Source organism: Diabrotica virgifera, chromosome 2 (genome assembly GCF_917563875.1).
Source record: "Diabrotica virgifera virgifera chromosome 2, PGI_DIABVI_V3a".
Lineage (NCBI taxonomy): Eukaryota > Metazoa > Arthropoda > Insecta > Coleoptera > Chrysomelidae > Diabrotica > Diabrotica virgifera.
Genome location: NC_065444.1, coordinates 36231116 through 36251647, shown reverse-complemented (window position 1 = coordinate 36251647; position 20532 = coordinate 36231116). Strand labels below are relative to the sequence as shown.

The window sequence follows — 20532 nt, the reverse complement described above, 5'->3', positions numbered from 1 at the left end:
TTCTAAGTATAATATAGACAGTTTTTATTGCCTAAACGACGCACTATTTCAAATGTCCCCCTATAATTAAAAACGTCTGGATGTAACTATGTCTAAGTGCAATTCCTTCTGTTCAGTACCCCTTAGGAATGTTAATCTATAAGTTTTTTGAGTAGTAAAAAAACCACAGTATGTGGTAAGTTGTTATTATTTTTCCAATTCCTTTAAACATGCTATTAGAGGTATTTTTCTTTTGTTAAAGGGTTTTTGGCATGCCTAATTAGTCCGTTCTTTAACGGTAAAATATTGCAAAACCTCTAAATTTTAAAGAACCGCTTGGATTGACATAAAATTTGGCATACACATAGCTAACAAGTCAAAGAAAAAAAGTGATATTGTGCCTATATGTGCTTTTGCCCTGGGGGTGGTTTTCACCCCCTTTTGGGGGTGAGGAAATATTCGTCCAAAGAAAGTCAGGAAATGGATAAACTGGCTAATTTTAAGCAACTTTTGTTCTATAGAGTTTTTTCACTAAGTCAATACTTTTCGAGTTATTTGGCAGTGAATATGTTCATTTTTTCAACAAAATAACCACGCTTTTAGACGGTTTTTCGCAAATATGTAACTCAAATAGTAAGTATTTTGTCGAAAAAACATTGTTAACAAAAATATAGCCTGTAAAAAATTTAAAAAAATGGTGTATATATTACGTCTCTACACCTAGTAGAAGCAGAGTTATAGCTAATGAAAAATAGGTTCATATTCGTCAAATTCCAAATGGAATATTTAACGTGAAATAACCAAAAATGAAGCACATTTCGGGGAAAACTCATTACAACTTATTTAAAGTGTTTAAAAAAAAGCTTCATTTTTGTTTTATAAAAAAAAATCTAGCATCAAAATTAAACAAGTTTCGCTCAAAATAAAGTTAGTTCCTTTTGGTTTTGGTAAAAAATCGAGAAAATCACCCCCTAATTAGTATCTTAAATGAACTTAATCGTTACGACTTCACAAGTTTCTTGACTCGTGTATATATTGTTTATATGATCTGTAAGTTTCATCGGTTCAAAGTCCTTATTATTGAAAGGGCTGTAGTTAAAAGGGGTTGAACGAGTAACTGATCACGAATGTATGCAAATTTAGAAACACCAAATCTCAATCAATTTTTGTCTAACAGAAAAACAAAAAATACATGATGTTCAGAAGAGGAAATCTGACTTTTTTTGTGTTTTGAGATGTTTGGTATCTCTAACAATTTTTAAGTTATTTTGAAAAAAAGCATATTTTTCAAAATTTAAATTTTGAAAAATTTTACTTTGAAACCAAATTTTTTCAAAAATAAGCACTTTAAATCGATGAAACTTACAGATCATATAAACACAACATAATTAAAATAATTTGTGGAGCGGTAACGATTAATTTCATTTAAGTTGCTAATTAGGGGGTGGTGTTCCCGATTTTTTTTTTGCAAAAACAAAAGGGACCAACTTTATTTTGAGCGTAACTTGCTTAAATTTAATGCTAGAAACTTTTTCTAAAAACAAAAATAAAGCTTTTTTTAAACACTTTAAAAAAGTTATAATGGGTTTTCCCAAAAAGTGCTTAATTTTTTGGATATTTCACGTCGAAATATTCTATTTGAAATTTGGTGAACATGAATCTATTTTTCATTGGATATAACTCTGGTTCTACGAGATCCAGAGACCTAACGTGTACACCATTTTTTTTTACTTCTTTATAGGCTATATTTTTGCTAAGAACGTTTTTTTCGACAAAATAGTTAGTTTTTGAGTTACTTGCGAAAAACCGTCTAAAAATGTGGTTATTTTGTTGAAAAATGAACATATTCACTCGCAAATAACTCGAAAAGTGTTGACTTGGCGAAAAAGCTCTATATAACAAAAGTTACTTAAAATTAGTCAGTTTACCCATTTCCGGACTTATTTTGGACATATATTTTTTCACCCCCAATAGGGGGTGAAAGTCACCCCCAGGGCAAAAGCACACATCGGCACAATATCACTTTTTTTCTTTGACATGTAAGCTATACGTATGCCAAATTGCAAGTCAATCCAAGCGGTTCTTTAAAATTTAGAGCAAACACCGTGAAAGAATGGACTAAATCGTAGAGCAGCAGTGCTGCTGCAGCACTTCATCTCTTCAACTGGTGTAGTACCGGTCTCTGCCTTGTCTAAGAACGCTATCTGAGGGCATAACATCCTCGTCTTTTTGATGTCAGCCTCTCAAGATCTGCTTTCTTCCTATAATGGTTTTTGAGAGTTCATCTGCTCTTGAATTATTAAGGTATTTAGTGTTTAATGATTGTCAAAAAAGTTGAAAAACTGTAAACTTTAAAACATTGTATTTCTTTAATACTCTAACAAATTTATAAAATATTTTAGCCCATCCCTATTGCCACCATCAAGGTACTACAGCTCTACGAAACGAAAAACTCCCGTCACTCGGTTATGATACTCGGAAACACTTGTACTGCCAAAACGGTCACCTGGAAAATGTTGCAAGGAGCCAACAGGATACTGAAGAAGCAAAAGAAGCCTGGATTTAACAATGTCGAGGTGTTTCCTTTGAATCCGAAGGCGTTAAATTTGGCAGAACTGTACGGTGAATACAATTTAGCCACCGGTGAATGGTTGGATGGTTGTATCAGTGCGATCATGAGACAAACGTGTCATGGTAAGATTACATTTTTTTCTGTATGTCTACAGAAATCTTTAGAAATTAAAACCTTTCAATATGCTAGAACCATCTATGAGAATTTGATACCAGGAGTATCCTAGATTTGATATATGAGAGCCATTCGTAAAATAAGGTTCCCATGATAGACCATTCATCAGCGGTAAAAAAACTATAACTGTGGAATTTTGAGAACCAACACCGATTTTTCAACACACTTCTTCAAAATCTACCCTATGCCGAACCGGGCTCTTGCCCTGGGGATGAAAACAACCCCATCTAGGGGATGAAAATTTTTTCAATGAAAATAACTATGGAAGTCGATAGATTTACCAATTCTGAGTAAATTTTGTTCTATAAAATTTTTTTGCAAAGTTGATACTTTCCAAGTTATTAGCGATTGAAACTGCATTTTTCATTGAAAAAACTCACGTTTTATAACTATAACCATTTTTCATGAATAACTTAAAAAAATTTAATTTTATAGAAACAATTATTAAGAACAAAATTGTAGTTAATACAAAAATAAAGAGATCCGCGTCAGAAAGACCTACATAAACCCAATAATAACTGAGTCATTGCTTTATGGGATGGTTATTTTGAATAACCTCGAAATGGAGAACCTTCAATCTCAAATAACTCGAATGTGGTGCACTTTTTTTGGGAAAACTTAAGAGACATGTTTTAAAGTTCATTAAAAAACCCTTCAAATGAGATCTGATAAAAGTTTTTTGCATAAGAACTGACTGACTTATATCACGAAAATAAAGTCGCTCCCAGTTTTTTTTTGAAATGTAACAATTAAACCCTCGTCATTACAATTCTAATAGAAATTAATAGCTTTCCAGTTAAAATTAACTTTACTTATGTTTAATTGATACGATCCATGTGATTTGATCGGTTTGGAATGCTTAATTTTGAAAAAATACTTAATTAAATCGAAAATGGCATTTTTATAATTTAAAAAAAGTGAATTTTTCTTAAATAAACCTAAAAGTTTTCATGATACAAAAACAAAAAAAAATCAAAATTTTGAGTAAAAAAATTCTACAATTAATATTTGAAACGTTTTTTATATATTGTGAATACTTTTAGATTTATTTAGGAAAAAATGAACTTTTTTTTTAAATATAAAAATGTCATTTTCGATTTAATCCACTATTTTTTTTAACTAAGCATTCCAAACCGGTCAAATCACATGAATCGTATCAGTTATACCTAATACTCTGGGCTAATTAGCAAAATACAAGGAAAAGTTATTTACCAGCAATTTGATTGTTGGAATCGAATCTTATGATTGTATATATTAATAATATAGGTATGCAAAGTCCGCAGATAGTGTGCTACTTATTTTATAAACAAAATGGCGCCCAAAAATCGTGTTTTTTTCAATTTTTACTCTATAACTCCAGAGTTTAACTTTACACCAGAAACACTCAAATAAAAATTCACCGTAATTAAATTCTGCATGAAGACGTGTTTTTCCCGATTTACATCGACGAAAATTTTCTCCGGAAAATGCGGGTTTTCCAACAAAATCTTTAATTTTCAACTAAAATTTTAGATAAGTAATTGTTTATCAATAATTAAATAACTTGGTAGTATAAAAGCTCCTTTCGCATAGATTATAATTCCGGAAGCCAATAAAAATTGAATGAACAGTTTAGCAACAACTAAATTGTTAATTAAAAATTTACGGTCGCTGTAGTAACCACAATAATTACGATACATAAGAATAACTATAATTTTTGTATAAAAAGACACTGTACCTATCTAATGTACTTTACAGAATTGAAATTGGACTATTTAAATGGCCTCAGGAATATTTGAAAATTATAAACATTTTTTGGCTTATAAACAAATAGAATATCTCGGGAAATATTAAATTAAATTAAATCATGAAAACGGTATTGGAAAAAAAGCGGCAGGACGCTTCTCTTAAAAGAAAAGAACGTTTAATTGTGATATATGTTTTCTGAGATACAATCGGTTAAAGTTGACCGACATTTACGTGAAAGATATAAACAATAGGATCATATTTTTTGAACCGTCACCTTTTTATTTTTATCCTCTTTCTTCACGCCAATTTTCATATCTTTAAAATAATTATAACATCTATTATTATAATAAAAACTATCGATATTACGAGTGAAAATTGCCAAAAATAGCAAAATTTGAATAAAAAATCAGGTTGGAGAAAATGTAATCTCAAAGTTCAAAATCGGTATACGTTAAAAAAATACATTTTCTCGGCTTCCCATGGAGTAATTTTCTTCATTATTTTTTTGTTCCCAAGTAACTCGAGTAGAGCCATCTAATTAACGCATTACTAAATGTCAAACTTGCTTTGTTTTGTTATAATAAATTAATTTATTTATAAGAAAAGAAAACTACATATTTTTTCCAGTTGTAGACTTTTTTTTAGATAAACTTACTAAAAGTGTACCTTTTAACATTAAAAACACAAATATTCTCATTTGAAAGCTGTATAATTATTTAAACAATCTTTATTTAAACAAATTAAAATTTTTGTTATAATAAATAAATTAATTTATTATAACAAAACAAAAGCAACTTTGACATTTAATAATGCATTAGTTAGTTGGCTCTACTCTAGTTACTTGGGAACAAAAAAAGAATGAAGAAAATTGCTCCATGGGAAGCCGAGAAAATGCATTTTTTTTAACTAATACCGATTTTGAACTTTGAGATTACACTTTCTCCAACCTAATTTTGGATTGGAATTTTGCTATTTTTGGCAATTTTCATTCGTAATATCGATAGTTTTTATTATAATAATATATGTTATGATTATTTTAAAGATATGAAAATTGGTGTGAAGAAAGAGGATAAAAATAAAAAGGTGATGGTTCGAAAAGTATGATCATATTGTTTAAATCTTTGCCGCCAATGCCGGTCAACTTTGAACGGTTTTATCTCAGGAACCACTCATCACAATTAAACGTTTTTCTTTTAAAAGAAGCGTCCTGCCGCTTTTTCTCCTATGCCGTTTTCATAATTTAATATTTCCCGAGATATTCTATTTGTTTATAAGCCAAAAAATTGTTTATAATTTTAAAATATTCCTGACGCCGCCTAAATATTCCAATTTCAATTCTGTAAAATACATTAGATAGGTACAATGTCTTTTTATACAAAAATCATAGTTATTCTTATGTATCATAATTATTGTGGTTATTAAAGCGACCGTAAATTTTTAATTAACAATTCAATTGTTGCTAAACTGTTAACTCAATTTCCATCGGCTTCTTCTATACGAAAAGAGCTTTTATGCTACCAAGTTATTTAATTATTGGTAAACAATTACTTATCTAAAATTTTAGTTGAAAATTAAAGATTTTCTTGGAAAAAACCGACATTTTCCGGGGAAAATTTTCGTCGAAGTAAATCGGGAAAAACAGGTCTCTATGAAGAATTTATACGGTGAATTTTTATTTGGATGTTTTTGGTGTAAAGTTAAAATCTTTGGAGTTATAAAGCAAAAATTGAAAAAACACGATTTTCGGGCGCCATTTTGTTTATAAAAAAAGTAGCACACTATCTGCGGACTTTGCATACCTATATTATTATTATATCCTATATTATTTGCATACCTATATTATAAGATTCGATTCCAGCAAGAAAATTGCTGGTAAATAACTTTTCCCAAAAATGGCCTATTCTCCGATAATCTGCCCAGACTATAAATAAAGTTAATTTCAAGTGGGAAACTATTCATTTTTTTTAGGATTGTAATGATGAGGGTCTTTCTTTGACGAGGACATTTAAAAAAACCAGGTAGCGACTTTATTTTCGTCATAAGTCAGTCAGTTCTTATGCCAAAAACTTTTATCAAAGCTCATTTGAAAATTTTTTAATGAACTTTAAAAGATTTCTCTTAAGATTTTCCCAAAAATTGCACCACTTTGAGATTATTTGAGATTAAACGTGTAGTGCTCCATTTCGAGGTTCTTCGAAAATAATCATATTTTAAAGAGCAATAACTCAGTCGTTACTGGGTTATAAAAGAGTTTTTCAATGAAAAATGCAGTTTCAATCGCTAATAACTTGGAAAGTATCAATTTTGAAAAAAAGAATATAGAACAAAATTTACTCAGAATTGGTCAATATGCCGACTTCCATAGTTATTTTGATTAAAAAAAATTTCATACTCTAGATGAGGCTGTTTTCACCCCCTGGGCAAAAGCCCGCTTCGTCGCAGGGTAGATTTTGACAAAGGTTATAAATACTACCTAAATCCAGATTTTCAAGAAAATCGACCATGATTCTCAAAATTCCACGAGAAAATGGCTGTTGATTGGACTATGAATTTTAAAAACAGACAGCGTTATTTTTGTTCTTAGTGTTATACATCATTTGAAAACCTAAAACTTACTCTATTTTTTTTCACATAATCGCCGTTTCTGTCCAAACACTTCTGCAGACGATGCTTCAACTTATCTATCCCCCTGTTATAGAATTCTACCGTCAATCCTCTGAGGAATGGAGTAACCTCTTCCTTGATATCATCATTGCTACTGAAGCGTAAGTCACGTAAGTGTTTAATTTTGGGAATAAGTGATAATCACTTGGTGCCAGGTCTGGACTGTAGAGGGGATGGGGCACAATAGTGCAGCCAGAATCGTTCAGCAGTTGTTCAGTTTGATGTGTTCGAGCGTTATAATGGAGATGTCTACACAACTGGACAATCGTCCACGCCGGCGGTTCTGGATCGCACGTCTCAGTGTTTTTAATGTCGCGCAATATCTATCGGAGTTAACTGTTGATCCATGAGGCAATAAGTCGATTAATAGTAGGCCCTTCCTGTCAAAAAAGACAGGAAGGGCAATAAAATAATTTCAATATTGGTAATGCAGCAATCCTCCTCTTCAGACGAAAGCCCAGATGAAAAATGGATTCTGTTCGACGGTCCCGTGGACGCCGTATGGATTGAAAACATGAACAGCGTGATGGACGACAACAAAGTACTTACTCTTATTAATAGCGATAGAATAACGATGCCTGAACAGGTGTCTTTGTTATTTGAAGTTGGAGACTTGGCAGTTGCTTCTCCAGCTACTGTCAGCAGATGCGGAATGGTCTACAACGACTACAAGGACTGGGGTTGGCAGCCATACGTGTATTCTTGGGTTAAGAGTAAATCGTCATACGGAAATGAATTTATGGAAAGGGTAAGTATTCGTAGTTTATTAAAATAACAGAAAAATGGGTGAAGCTAAATTGTTTATATGATTTTTTTATTACCGCAGAACGCTGATTTTATTATACGTCTAATTAATAGTCGGTGACTACCAATGTGGCTTCAGGCCAGGAACATCGACTATTGATCAAATATTTTTTTCATAAATAACAAACTAGAGAGATAGATTATTAATAATCTGAATAATATGTGATTGATGTGATCGTTCATGGGTATTCTTTCATTTTTCTATTAGACTCTTAGATATATAGGTACTAAACAGGAATACGAATCAATTCATCGTCTAAGACTATGGAATGCAATTATTGAGTTGCAGTAGAACAATCAGGAAGAGAAGTTAAGGATACTTTTTTGAGCTGCATTCAATATCGGTCTAAAAGTGAATGAACACAAAACAAAATACATGGTCATTATTATGGTTACCTTAATAGGAAATACATTTCAAACGAAGAACGACAGCGTGAAATTTTTTTTATCTTGTCATGTTTTTCCCACACCAACCAAAATTGCCAGTTAACTAAAGAAGAAGAAGAAGAAGAAGAAGAAGAAGAAGAAGAAGAAGAAGAAGAAGAAGAAGAATAAGAAAAAGAAAAAGAAGAAGAAGAACAAGAAGAAGAAGAATAAGAAGAAGAAAAAGAAAAAGAAGAAGAAGAAAAAGAAAAAGAAGAAGAAGAATAAGAAGAAGAAGAAGAATCAAATTGTACAATGTACTAACTCCAAATTGTAAGTGAATAAGGGATTTTTCCCTTATTCCGCGACGATGAGCTGGCCAAATACCCAAGTAGGTGGAGGCCAATAAACTAAAGAAGAAGAAGAAGAAGAAGAAGAATAACGACAGCGAATAAGGCAAAATGTTACTATAAACGATCATAACTTCGAGTTGGTTATAATTATGAAGGTACCAAGGGTATTATAAGGATAATAACGCTTGAGGTCAGTGGTGTATATACCGAGTGTACAAGAATTCATCTGTACTCAGTAGATATATCTTAAAAACACCCTGTAATTATCTACGATAATTACTTTCAGTTATTTATGTCATCATAACAATATTACAACCTTCATTCGATTATATAAATATTGTTATCCTAGATCACGATTCAACTAATAATTGCAGAGTCAATTATAAACACTTTTCATGGTCGATGCTGAATAGGCATTTCTAAATATATAAACAGTTAAACTATAACAAGGGAATTCATATTATTATAGAGACATTCGTCATTCTATTTTGGTGATCAGACGTAATATTTCCACATTAAAGATAGTGTCTCTTTCTACACGAGACGTTCTTTGGGTGCGGTGCTACCAGCTTATGCTCATGTGAGTGTAAATAAAACAACTCAACAAGTAAAAGCGTATCAATTATTCCACCCCTCGGATAAGGGATACCACCCTCACCGGGAGCAGATAGTCTTAATGCCAGGGCTGTCATATGGCGATCCAAGACCAGGCGAGAACTCAGAACTAGCAGTCTAGAACGAGAAATGGGAAAACACGTCAATGTTCAGGCACCTAGACCACCTTAGACAACAGTGTGGTATGTAAAATGGATGGAGACATCAGGCCGACGCGGAGCTGAAAAGGGAATAGTATGGAGATGGAACATCGTGGGACAATGGAAAATGGACAATGCTATGGAACGTGCAGCGAGGACTTGTGATACGAACAAAGACGCGTAAAAGTGGTAAGTCCATATTAGCTATTTTTATGGTATTTCCTGATTAATATAAAGTATAAAGTATAAACATTATGTGCTACCTTAATTACATTAATATATGTTTCAAGGTTACCTATTTTTACTTAATTATTCTATTCTATTACCAATATTTATCAATATACAAAGATTTTTTTTACCCTCATATTAAGTTATTATAGGACGCAATGATACAATTTTATATGATTTTTACATATTTATCAACGTATACTTTATCCTTGCTGACTTTTATTCATTTATTATTTGACTACTGATTTTTAGTACATTTTTGCAATTTTTATGATTTTAATATTTGCTATCGTAAATATACCTATCAAAATAAATATACGATATATAACAAATATACGCTATATGCATAATACATTTAAATTATTATTCTAACTACTTATTTACAAGGGTTAATATAACGTTATTTATTTTTGAATTTTTTATTACCACTGCAATTTTTACATATTTTTACCATATATTGACGTATTATTTTATCTCTATATTTTTTTACTATATATCTATATACTACATATCTATATACACCGTAAGACTATCGAATTTATATTTTCGCTAAGAAGGGCAGAAGCTGGAAAAAAGAAAAAAATTATGTATAAATGAGTAGCAACAAAGTTACTTGGGAAGATTTTGTCAAAATAGTTGAGGAAATTGCACAAGAAATAGACAGGCAAAGTAGAAGAGTCTTAAAGAAAAAAGTTCCGAAATCTAAGGACATAAAGGAAGAAGTGACGACACAGCTAATTAAAGCTTATAACAAGTTCACGCAATTGACTAGGAAAAACTGGGAAGCACTTTCGGACAAACAAAGGGAATCGTGCAACAAATATTTTGGAAAAATCAGAGACAAAGTTATACGATCATTTCAAGCAGTAAATGTGAGAACAGTGGTTCCAAGTTCAATACATCAACCAATCGACAAGGAAGTTGAAGAGGAACAAAGCGATGAGGAAATAGAAGAAGGAAAAAGCGACGAGGAAGGAGAAGAAGAAATAATTAACGACGGAATAAAAGAGAAAAAAGGTGACATAAAACAAGATATAACAATATTAAACATGGCTTTGACAATCAATGAATTTTTGAATATCGCAAGCAAGATATTGCCCAACGAGTTCGATGGAAGCGCAGGGAAATTACAACCATTTTTAGACGCATTAGAACTACTTGGAAAATTGGCAGAAGGTCATGAAGACACAGCTGTAACGCTAATAAAAACGCGACTCACCAATAAGGCTAGGAACCTAATAACCACAGAAGATACGATTCCACGGATAGCTGAAGCACTAAAGAAAGAATTAAAAGGTGATAATCCGAAGAATTTAATAGCCAAATTAGCCCAGAAAAGGCAAGGGCATAGAGATGCAGCAGTGTACGCATCTGAAGTGGAAGAGTTAGCAGAACAATTAAAAGTAGCATACATAGCGGAAGGAATGCCACTTGACTTAGCAAAGAAATATACGACGGAAGCAGTAGTAACAACAATGAAACGAAACGCCAATGCAGAGAAAGCTAAGCTAATACTGGAAGCAGGTAACTTTACATCACCGCAGGAAGTAGTATCTAAATTTTTGTCGATCGATACGACTGAAGAAAATGCACAAGGAAGAGTCTTAAATTATAGGACAAACTACGAGAATAGGAGAGGACAGCAGCAATACAGAAGAGGATACCATAACAAATATGACAGAGGAAGAAGAAATAACTTCGGACAACGGAACGAAGGAGAAGCAACGGACAATCAACGAAATTATTCGAACAGAGGATACAGACAATTTAACAATCAAACATACAGAGGAAACCAGAGAGGCGGACGTAACAGGAACGTAAGGTTACTAGAAATAGAGGACAGTCAAGAAGAGCAAGAAAACCAGCAGTTGGGGTTTTGAATGAACAAGAAGTTGGAAGCATACAGGCAGAAATAAAATATAACATTTACAACTTCGACCTAAACCTAACGAACTTTGTACGAATGAAAACAGGAATTCTTGAAAACACAAGCACTTTTATCATAGACACAGGAGCTGACATTTCAATACTAAAATGTTCACAAGATTTTATGAAGGAACAGGTGAAACCAAACACAAAGGCGAAAATAAAAGGAGTCACTAAAGGAGAGTTGCAAACAATGGGAGAAGTTGAGACAACACTCGAAGTAAAAGGAACTCGATTCCAACACATCTTTCAATTGGTAGAACCTAACTTTCCAATTCCAACAGACGGAATCATTGGGAGAGACTTTATTTCTAACTTTCAATGTATACTAGATTACGCAAACCTTAAAATGCACATTAAAGAGGACAACGATTGTTACATTAGTACGAAAATTCTGGATAATATAGACAATGACACCATAATAATACCGCCTAGATGTGAAATTTACAGAATCGTAAAAATTTTTCAAACGTTAAAGAAAGACAGGATAGTGGAACAGCAAGAAATACAACCAGGAATGTTCATAGCAAGAGCAATTATTTCAAGTAATAATCCATACATCAAAATTTTGAACACAACGTACGAAACAGTAAATGTAGACGCAAGCACAATCAGGACGTTGGATATTAAACTATTCAATATATATAGGCTAGTCAACGACAGCAAGGACAGAAAAAAAGAATTACGAGAATCACTGAAATTAGACATACCAGAATACATACGAGACAACTTAGTATCGTTATGCGAGGAATATTCAGACATATTCGCCCTAAGGCATGATATGTTAACCTGTAACAATTTCTACGAACAAAAACTAAGAGTTAAAGACCAAACTCCGGTATATATCAAGAATTATAGGACACCTCATGCGCAAACAGAGGAATTAAATCGACAAGTACAAAACCTAAGAGACCAAGGAATCATAGAACCATCTACATCCGAGTACAACAGCCCAGTAGTACTGGTACCGAAAAAAGCTATAGATGGAGGAAAAGCATGGAGATTATGCATAGATTTTAGACAACTGAACAAGAAGATAGTTACAGAAAAATTTCCATTACCAAGAATAGATTCGATATTAGATCAACTAGGAAGAGCAAAATGGTTTTCAGTTATAGACTTAATGTCAGGCTTTCACCAGATACCATTAGAAAAATCATCGAGAAAATACACATCGTTCAGCACAGAAAATGGAGCATTTCAATTTACCAGATTACCTTTTGGATTAAATGTAAGCCCAAATAGCTTTTCAAGAATGATGTCAATAGCATTTTCAGGATTAACACCAGACAAAGCATTTCTTTACATGGACGATATCGTAGTAATTGGAATATCCGAAAAACATCACTTAGACAACCTGAAAAAGACATTCGAGACATGTCGAAAATTCAATTTGAAACTTAACCCAGGAAAATGTCAATTCTTTAGAAGGGAAGTAACATATTTAGGACATGATCTTTCTCAAGAGGGAGTATCACCAGACAAAGCGAAGTATGCAGTAATTGAACAATATCCGACACCTAAGACAGCGGAAGAAACAAAGAGATTTGTAGCATTTTGCAACTATTACAGACGTTTTATTAAAAATTTTGCGGAAATATGCAGACCACTCAACAAATTATCGAGGAAAGGAGTAGAATTTTCGTGGACCGAGGAGTGTGAAAAAGCATTCAAAAAGCTTAAAGCATCTCTGACGAAACCACCAATTTTAAAATATCCCGATTTCAACAAACAGTTTATCTTAACAACAGACGCATCCAATGAGAGTTGTTCAGCAATCCTAAGTCAAGATTATAACGGAATTGACCTACCTATAGCATATGCATCAAGAAGTTTTAGTAAAGGAGAATGTAATAAACCTATAATCGTTAAGGAATTACTAGCGATTCATTGGGGAATTAATTATTTTAAATGTTATCTATATGGAGCACCAACATTCAAAGTAAAAACAGACCATAAACCTTTGACACACCTATTTGCAATGAAAGAACCAACCTCAAAACTCACGAGGATCAGATTAGACCTAGAAGAATATGACTTCGAAATAGAGTATATAACAGGGAAAAGTAACTACGCAGACAGCCTTTCAAGAATAACATTGCATCAACTAAAAAACCTATACATAGACAACGCCCATATACTAGCTATAACAAGAGCTCAAGCAAAAGAAAAGGAGAAAGAAGCAAGACAAACAAAGGCTGAAAGTGAACTCGCACTACAGCCAGAAGCCACCAAACAGACAGTAAGGAAGGTACTAAATAATTTAGAGGCGCATAGACTACCAATTTTGTCCTTTGGAGCAGAACTAATCTCACCAAGACTGAGCATTAGGGCCAAAAACAAAATAAAATGCAGCAAAAGCATAGCCACAGGATTGAATCGTTTCGATTTAAACCAAGCGTTGGTACAGCTTGATAAGCTGGCGGTAGAGAATGCAGTACGTAAAGTAAAAATATACGTAAATGATATTATTTTTAAAATGTGCACAATTGATGAATTTATTAAAGAAGGAAATAAAAAATTGAAGAATATAGAAATATACATATGTGAAGTACCAGAAACAATAAAAGATGACAAAGAAAAACACAGATTAATAGAAGAATACCATAATCACCCGATGTTCGGAGGACACTTAAAGAAAAATAGACTAATAAAGAAGCTAAAAGCAAGATTTAGATGGAAAAATTTGGAAAAAGACGTAAGAAAATACGTTAAACAATGCCATAAATGTCAAATTAACAAACCGAATAGAACACTTGTCAAAGAAGACGTGATATCGGACACTTCTTCGAAACCAGAGGACACAGCGTACATAGACACGATAGATCACCTCACTAGAAGCAATGAAGACAAAAAAGAGCGGCAAGAAGAAAAGAATAAGCTCAAAGCAACACCACAACACTTTAAAAGAGGAGACCTAGTCCTTGTAAAAAGGGAAGAGAATGGTAAGTTTGATAGTCTTTAGGTAGGTCCTTTCACGATAACAGAAGTAAATAACGTTAATTGTAAAATCAGAATAGAAAACAATAAAATCAAGGAAATACATAAGAATAGATTATATGCTTACAATCCGAAAACACAGTGAGTGACAAGTGTTACGAAACAATGTTGTTAAACGAACATTTTATATTATTTATGTATTTGCGTAGGCTTAGGAAGTTTGTATATAAAATAAATTTTTTTGTATTGATTACAACACAGTATGAGTTGGTAGCACGACTTGCAAATTTCCCTCCCCGTAGTCGGAAAATTCCTAAAAAGTGAAGGTGTACAAGAATTCATCTGTACTCAGTAGATATATCTTAAAAACACCCTGTAATTATCTACGATAATTACTTTCAGTTATTTATGTCATCATAACAATATTACAACCTTCATTCGATTATATAAATATTGTTATCCTAGATCACGATTCAACTAATAATTGCAGAGTCAATTATAAACACTTTTCATGGTCGATGCTGAATAGGCATTTCTAAATATATAAACAGTTAAACTATAACAAGGGAATTCATATTATTATAGAGACATTCGTCATTCTATTTTGGTGATCAGACGTAATATTTCCACACTAAAGATAGTGTCTCTTTCTACACGAGACGTTCTTTGGGTGCGGTGCTACCAGCTTATGCTCATGTGAGTGTAAATAAAACAACTCAACAAGTAAAAGCGTATCAATTATTCCACCCCTCGGATAAGGGATACCACCCTCACCGGGAGCAGATAGTCTTAATGCCAGGGCTGTCATACGAGGGCCTTTCGCCCGAGGGATATACGTTGACCGAAAGCGTTATTATCTATATTATCCGTGGTGTATTCAACGTTTAATGTCTGACTAAGGGTCGATTTCTCATACCTGCGTTAATCTATGGTTCAGTTGATCGAGGTTCACCGGTGAACTTCGGTTTTTTTAAGAATGCATTTCTCATTGCACGTTCATGTCAGTGCACGTTCTACAGCTTTCGAGAAATACCAATAGATGGCAAAAGTTAAAAAACTATCCCATTTTGAACGACCTTTTTAATGCTGTTTTTGAATAAAGTTAAATTTAAATATTTATAGTCAAATAGTCATTTTAATAATTATAAATAAATGTTATAAAAACAAAAATAATGTTATCGTTTATCGTTGGGCTTAATATAATAAAATAGGTTATATTTATATTATGACAGCGTTTCATATAAATTATCTGAACTGGGTTCTGAAATCTTTGCAACGGCCGAATTCCAGCGTTCAAGCATCGTTCAAGTTTAACCATCGGATGACCAAGCGGGGGAAATTGTGACCCCAGCGTATGTTTTCCTTTAATAAATTTAAAAGTATTTTTAATTTTTAACTCATTATTTTTTTATTTGACTTTAATATCATTCTAGATATCCTCATATTTTGAAATAAAAAAAATTCCCTATATTTTACGAATAAAAAATATATTCTGAAGTTGATGTTTAGTAAAATAGCGTCTATTATGTGTAATTACAAGTAGTTTTACGCTAATGACGTCGACTTTGCAAAGTAACAAGACACTTACTCAACATGCACACTACACATGACACTAATACTCATTTTGTGACTGGCTGAATGATATAAAGTCCATGCCAAAAAAAAAATTAAAAATTAAAAAAAATTTTTTTTTTATTTGTCATTTTTGACATTTTTGACCTGGGGTCATTTTTCCCCCCCTTGGTCATCCGGGTAACAAAAAAAGGTTGGTCATCGGAAGGTTAAACAACCATCGGTTGAATGTGAATTGAGAAAGACGATTTTGTCTTTAAACTGACGTTCATAAAAGTTCAGGTTAAACTGGAGTTGAACTCGATATGAGAAATCGGCCCTAAATTATTCTTTATACGCAAACAATTTGAATGAATTTTCATTTAGGTACCAGCAATAATCGTAACGTAATTGTGGTAACCATAGTTTTACTTAGGGTGTTATTTGTCAACTTTACAGTATTTAACTAGTTATTTAAATTTAATACCCTAGGGCGTTATTTTTCAAAATAACGTATTCTAGGGCATTATATCATACTTAACTGACTTCGAAATCATGTCATTATTTGTCAAATAATATACTAGTCGGGCATTAAAGAATTTAACTATCAAATGAAAGAGAAGTTGAAAGGCAAATAATGGCAGGAAACAGATCTTTCTTTGCAATACAACATCTAATGAACTCACGAGGTGCAAAAAATTCAGATATATATGACCATAATACGACCACCAGACGCGTATGGAAGTAAAACAGGGAGGCTAAAAGAAGAGAAGTAAATAAATTGCTGGTATGGTATGGTGTGGGAACGTAAAACCCTTCGAATGATATTATGGCCCTTGCAGAGACAGTGTGTCAAACGAATCTAGGCGCAAATACAATAACGAGTTAGATTCTCTCTTCGGAAAAGAAAATCTAGTCAGATATATAAAGGCCAATAGACTCAGATGGGCAGGGTATGTGACAAGAAGTAACAATAATTACCTTTAAAGAATGTGTTTTGGGAAAGACCAGATAAGAAATGGTCTGTAGGAGGGCCTAGAAAAAGTGAAAAAATTCAGTCAGAAGTAATCTTGATGGAGGGAAATGGGATTGAGGCAATGGGAAACAGTGCCACAGTTTCCACAAACTGGAAGTAAATGCGGCGAAAACTCACGAATAGCTGTCACGCCGTTGATGATGATAATGATGATCGTGTTTCTTTGTATTGGGACCGTGCAAGTTCGGCAAAGCGACCTCTATTTCTACGCTCTGTACTTTTATTCGCACTTATAATTATATTGGCCAATTATATTAGTCCTGGTTGCTGGATAATTGGCAAGGCCATAGTCCAAAAAAATAATAAGAAGAAAAAATAAGATGCAGGTTATGTTATGCAAACGTAAACAATTGTATGTAGTAAATAAAATTAGTTATTAAAATGCAGTACTGCAAGCAAAATACAATTAATTAAATTTACCTTTATATAATAATTGCATATCATATCAATATTGTGGAGCAATATATAATTTTTCAGCTTCAATGATAGAAGGTATGAAATATACGTCAATTTGACAATTTCAATTGACAATATGAATTATTTAAGATAGTTGCAATATTTCTCCGCGACTCGCGCACGATCATTTCTCGTTTCCCTTCCAAGTACTTGCACACCGCGAATATGTTAAACCTATTTCTAAATTTTTCTCCATATTTGAGTTTGCATACACTTGTAATATATTCCCATTTATTGTTGTTGATATCACTTGTAGCATTAATATAGTGTTTGAGAATAGAGACTGTCTGGTCAGACTCTAGGACACTGGAAAAGACTCTTCATTGACCAATATTCATAATTTTGTAGATGACAGATCTGTTCCAAGTTTACGTTAAGCCTATTCTTGAGTTCAAACGACTCTACTGCGAAGAGAACGTTCAATGTGCAGAGCTGAACTTGGTCATTTCCTGCTGCAATCTTCTGAATATTTTTATGACCAAGGAATTCGGATTTAACCCGAAGAACGAAGAAAAGTTTTACGATTGCACTAAAAGTTGGTTCTTGTTCTGGTAAGATTATAATTTATCCACTGGAGCATAACTACACTTAAGAGCAAAATAATCGACTCACTTGCTGAATTGTACACCTTAGAAGTCTCGAATTTTCTAAACTTCTCCGATTTGAGTGATTTTTTAGTATGTTATAGCCTTATTATTTAAGAAATTCGATGTAATATTATTGTAGCTAGACAGTAGGGTGGTTCGAAACAAACTTTTTCTCTTATTTCAGATCGCTATAGTGCGCAAAAGTTGCCATTGGTATTGACTTGAAAAAATCACTAATTATTATTTTTTTATTAATTTGTCTTCTGGTCGCGCAATGCCATCGAAGTTAGCAAAAATTGTGAAAAACCTTAATTTTTCATATATTTTTTTTAACAGGCCAGATGGTTTTAATTGCGTTCCTATACCATGAATTAACTACTAAAAGTATGTAAAATCAATATAAATGCACTTATTATACATTTGTTTCATATCTTCCGGTCGCGCAACATAATACAAAATGAGTAAAATTAGTAGTTTTTGCAAAATTTCAAAGTTTGACTGTTTAGTACAATTTAATCATACTACTTTTAGAGATGCTATAGTTTAATTCAATTACAATAATATATTTAAAATCCAAGCATATAAGATACCTTTTGATATTCAAGTGGAATTCGGTCGCGCAGCTTCGTCAAAAACAGCAGACTACTGAGAGGCGAGGCGAAAGTGACGATTGCCAGCGAAGTTCGTGCAGCCACAAATAGAGGTACATGTGGGAAGACCTCTACAATGGAGTATTTGTCTTCTCCATTACAACGAACTGCTATTCCGCCACCTTTTACAACACTTAGATGGAAATTCAACAGGCACTATAGGATATCCGGACCGATTGGAAAGGCCCTACCCGATTGTGAAAGACTACCAGTTGTTGTTGATTTTAATCGTAGGCATCGCTGAGCGATGCAATACTGTGGTTCTAATATAGCCGTCTCTGGAACTGTGTCCACACACTTTACTTGAATCTTCGGTCACTAGCTTAACGCATCTTTCAACTGCCTGTGTATGGCATGGCAAAGTATCTATACTCATAACAAGCTTGAAGTCATTGCTCACATACTGTTTTATCTCTTCATTAGTCAATGTTCTTAGCAGTAGAGGGGAGTCAGTGTACTGGTGTTCCATTTGATAATTTCGTAATACATACTATTTAAATTCAAAGTTTAAGTTTGGTGGATTAAAGATTCTGATAGAGTCACTTTCAGATATTGCTTAATTTTCCTTTATGATACGCCTAAAGCCCAGCTCTCGGACATGGTTTCTGTCATCAGTTATCATAGCCAAAAGTAAATTTTCGGGATGGGCAAAGTAAGCATTACGTTGTAAAACGGGATCAACAACTTGAAGCAGCTCTTCTGGTAAGTACCTTGAAGATTCAACGATTTTGTAATCATGTCTAGGCCCATCTGTGAATTTGTGGTTTATTTTTGTGGCAAACCACATAGGCATATTATAACATTTGATAATGAATGTGACAATCTCTCTCAGATTTTCAGAAGGGTGGGACAAACTGATGTAGAAACGCAAAACTCGGTTTGCAGTAGTAAGCCATCTTGAATGTGACGTTGGGCTAGGATCATGTACCCACTACAAAGTCTTCTGAACAATGTCCTGACTTGATGACTTCTGATATCTCAAGCAAGTACAATTTTTGGTGCTGGCTAAGAATACGCTTGTCAACTTTTGGAATTTCACAATCAATAGGATTAAAATCAATAAGTGGTAGTCTTTCACAATCAGGTAGGGCCTTTCCAATTGGTCCGGAATATCCTATTGGGCCTGTTGTATTTCATCTAAGTGTTGGAAAAGGTGGTGGAATGGCAGTTAATTGTAATGGAGAAGACAAATACTCCATTGTAGAGGTATTCCCACATGTATCTTTACTTGTGGCTGCGCGCGCTACGCTGGCATTCGTCACTTTCACCTCGCCTCTCGGTAGTCTGCTGTTTTTGACGAAGCTGCGCGACCGAATAACAATTGAATATCAAAATTTATCTTATATGCTTGGATTTTAAATATATTATTGTAATTTAATTAAACTATACCATCTCTAAAAGTCGTATGGTTAAATTGTACCAAACAGTCAAACTTCGAAATTTTGCAAAAACTACTCATTTTACTCATTTTGTATTATGTTGTGCGACCGGAAGATATGAAAAAAATGTATAATAAGTGCATTTATATTGATTTTTTATACTTTTAGTAGTTAATTCATGGTATAGGAACGCAATTAAAACCATCTGGCCTGTTAAAAAAATATATGAAAAATTAAGGTTTTTCGCAATTTTTGCTAACTTCGATGCCATTACGCGACCGGAAGACAAATTAATAAAAAAATAATAATTAGTGATTTTTTCAAGTCTATACCAACAGCAACTTTTGCGCAGTATAGCGATCTGAAATAAGAAAAAAAGTTTTTTTC

At 33.1% G+C, this 20532-nt stretch overlaps 1 protein-coding gene across 1 annotated transcript in view; it reads left to right on the top strand.

The window, feature by feature from the left end:
* LOC114327420 (dynein axonemal heavy chain 2) overlaps positions 1-20532 on the top strand; it is a 221610-nt gene that overhangs the window by 101386 nt on the left and 99692 nt on the right. The window contains exons 28-30 of the mRNA XM_050642537.1: positions 2382-2673; positions 7567-7865; positions 17878-18080. Coding sequence (XP_050498494.1) covers positions 2382-2673; positions 7567-7865; positions 17878-18080 — 794 coding nt within the window. The remainder of the gene's footprint in view (positions 1-2381; positions 2674-7566; positions 7866-17877; positions 18081-20532) is intronic.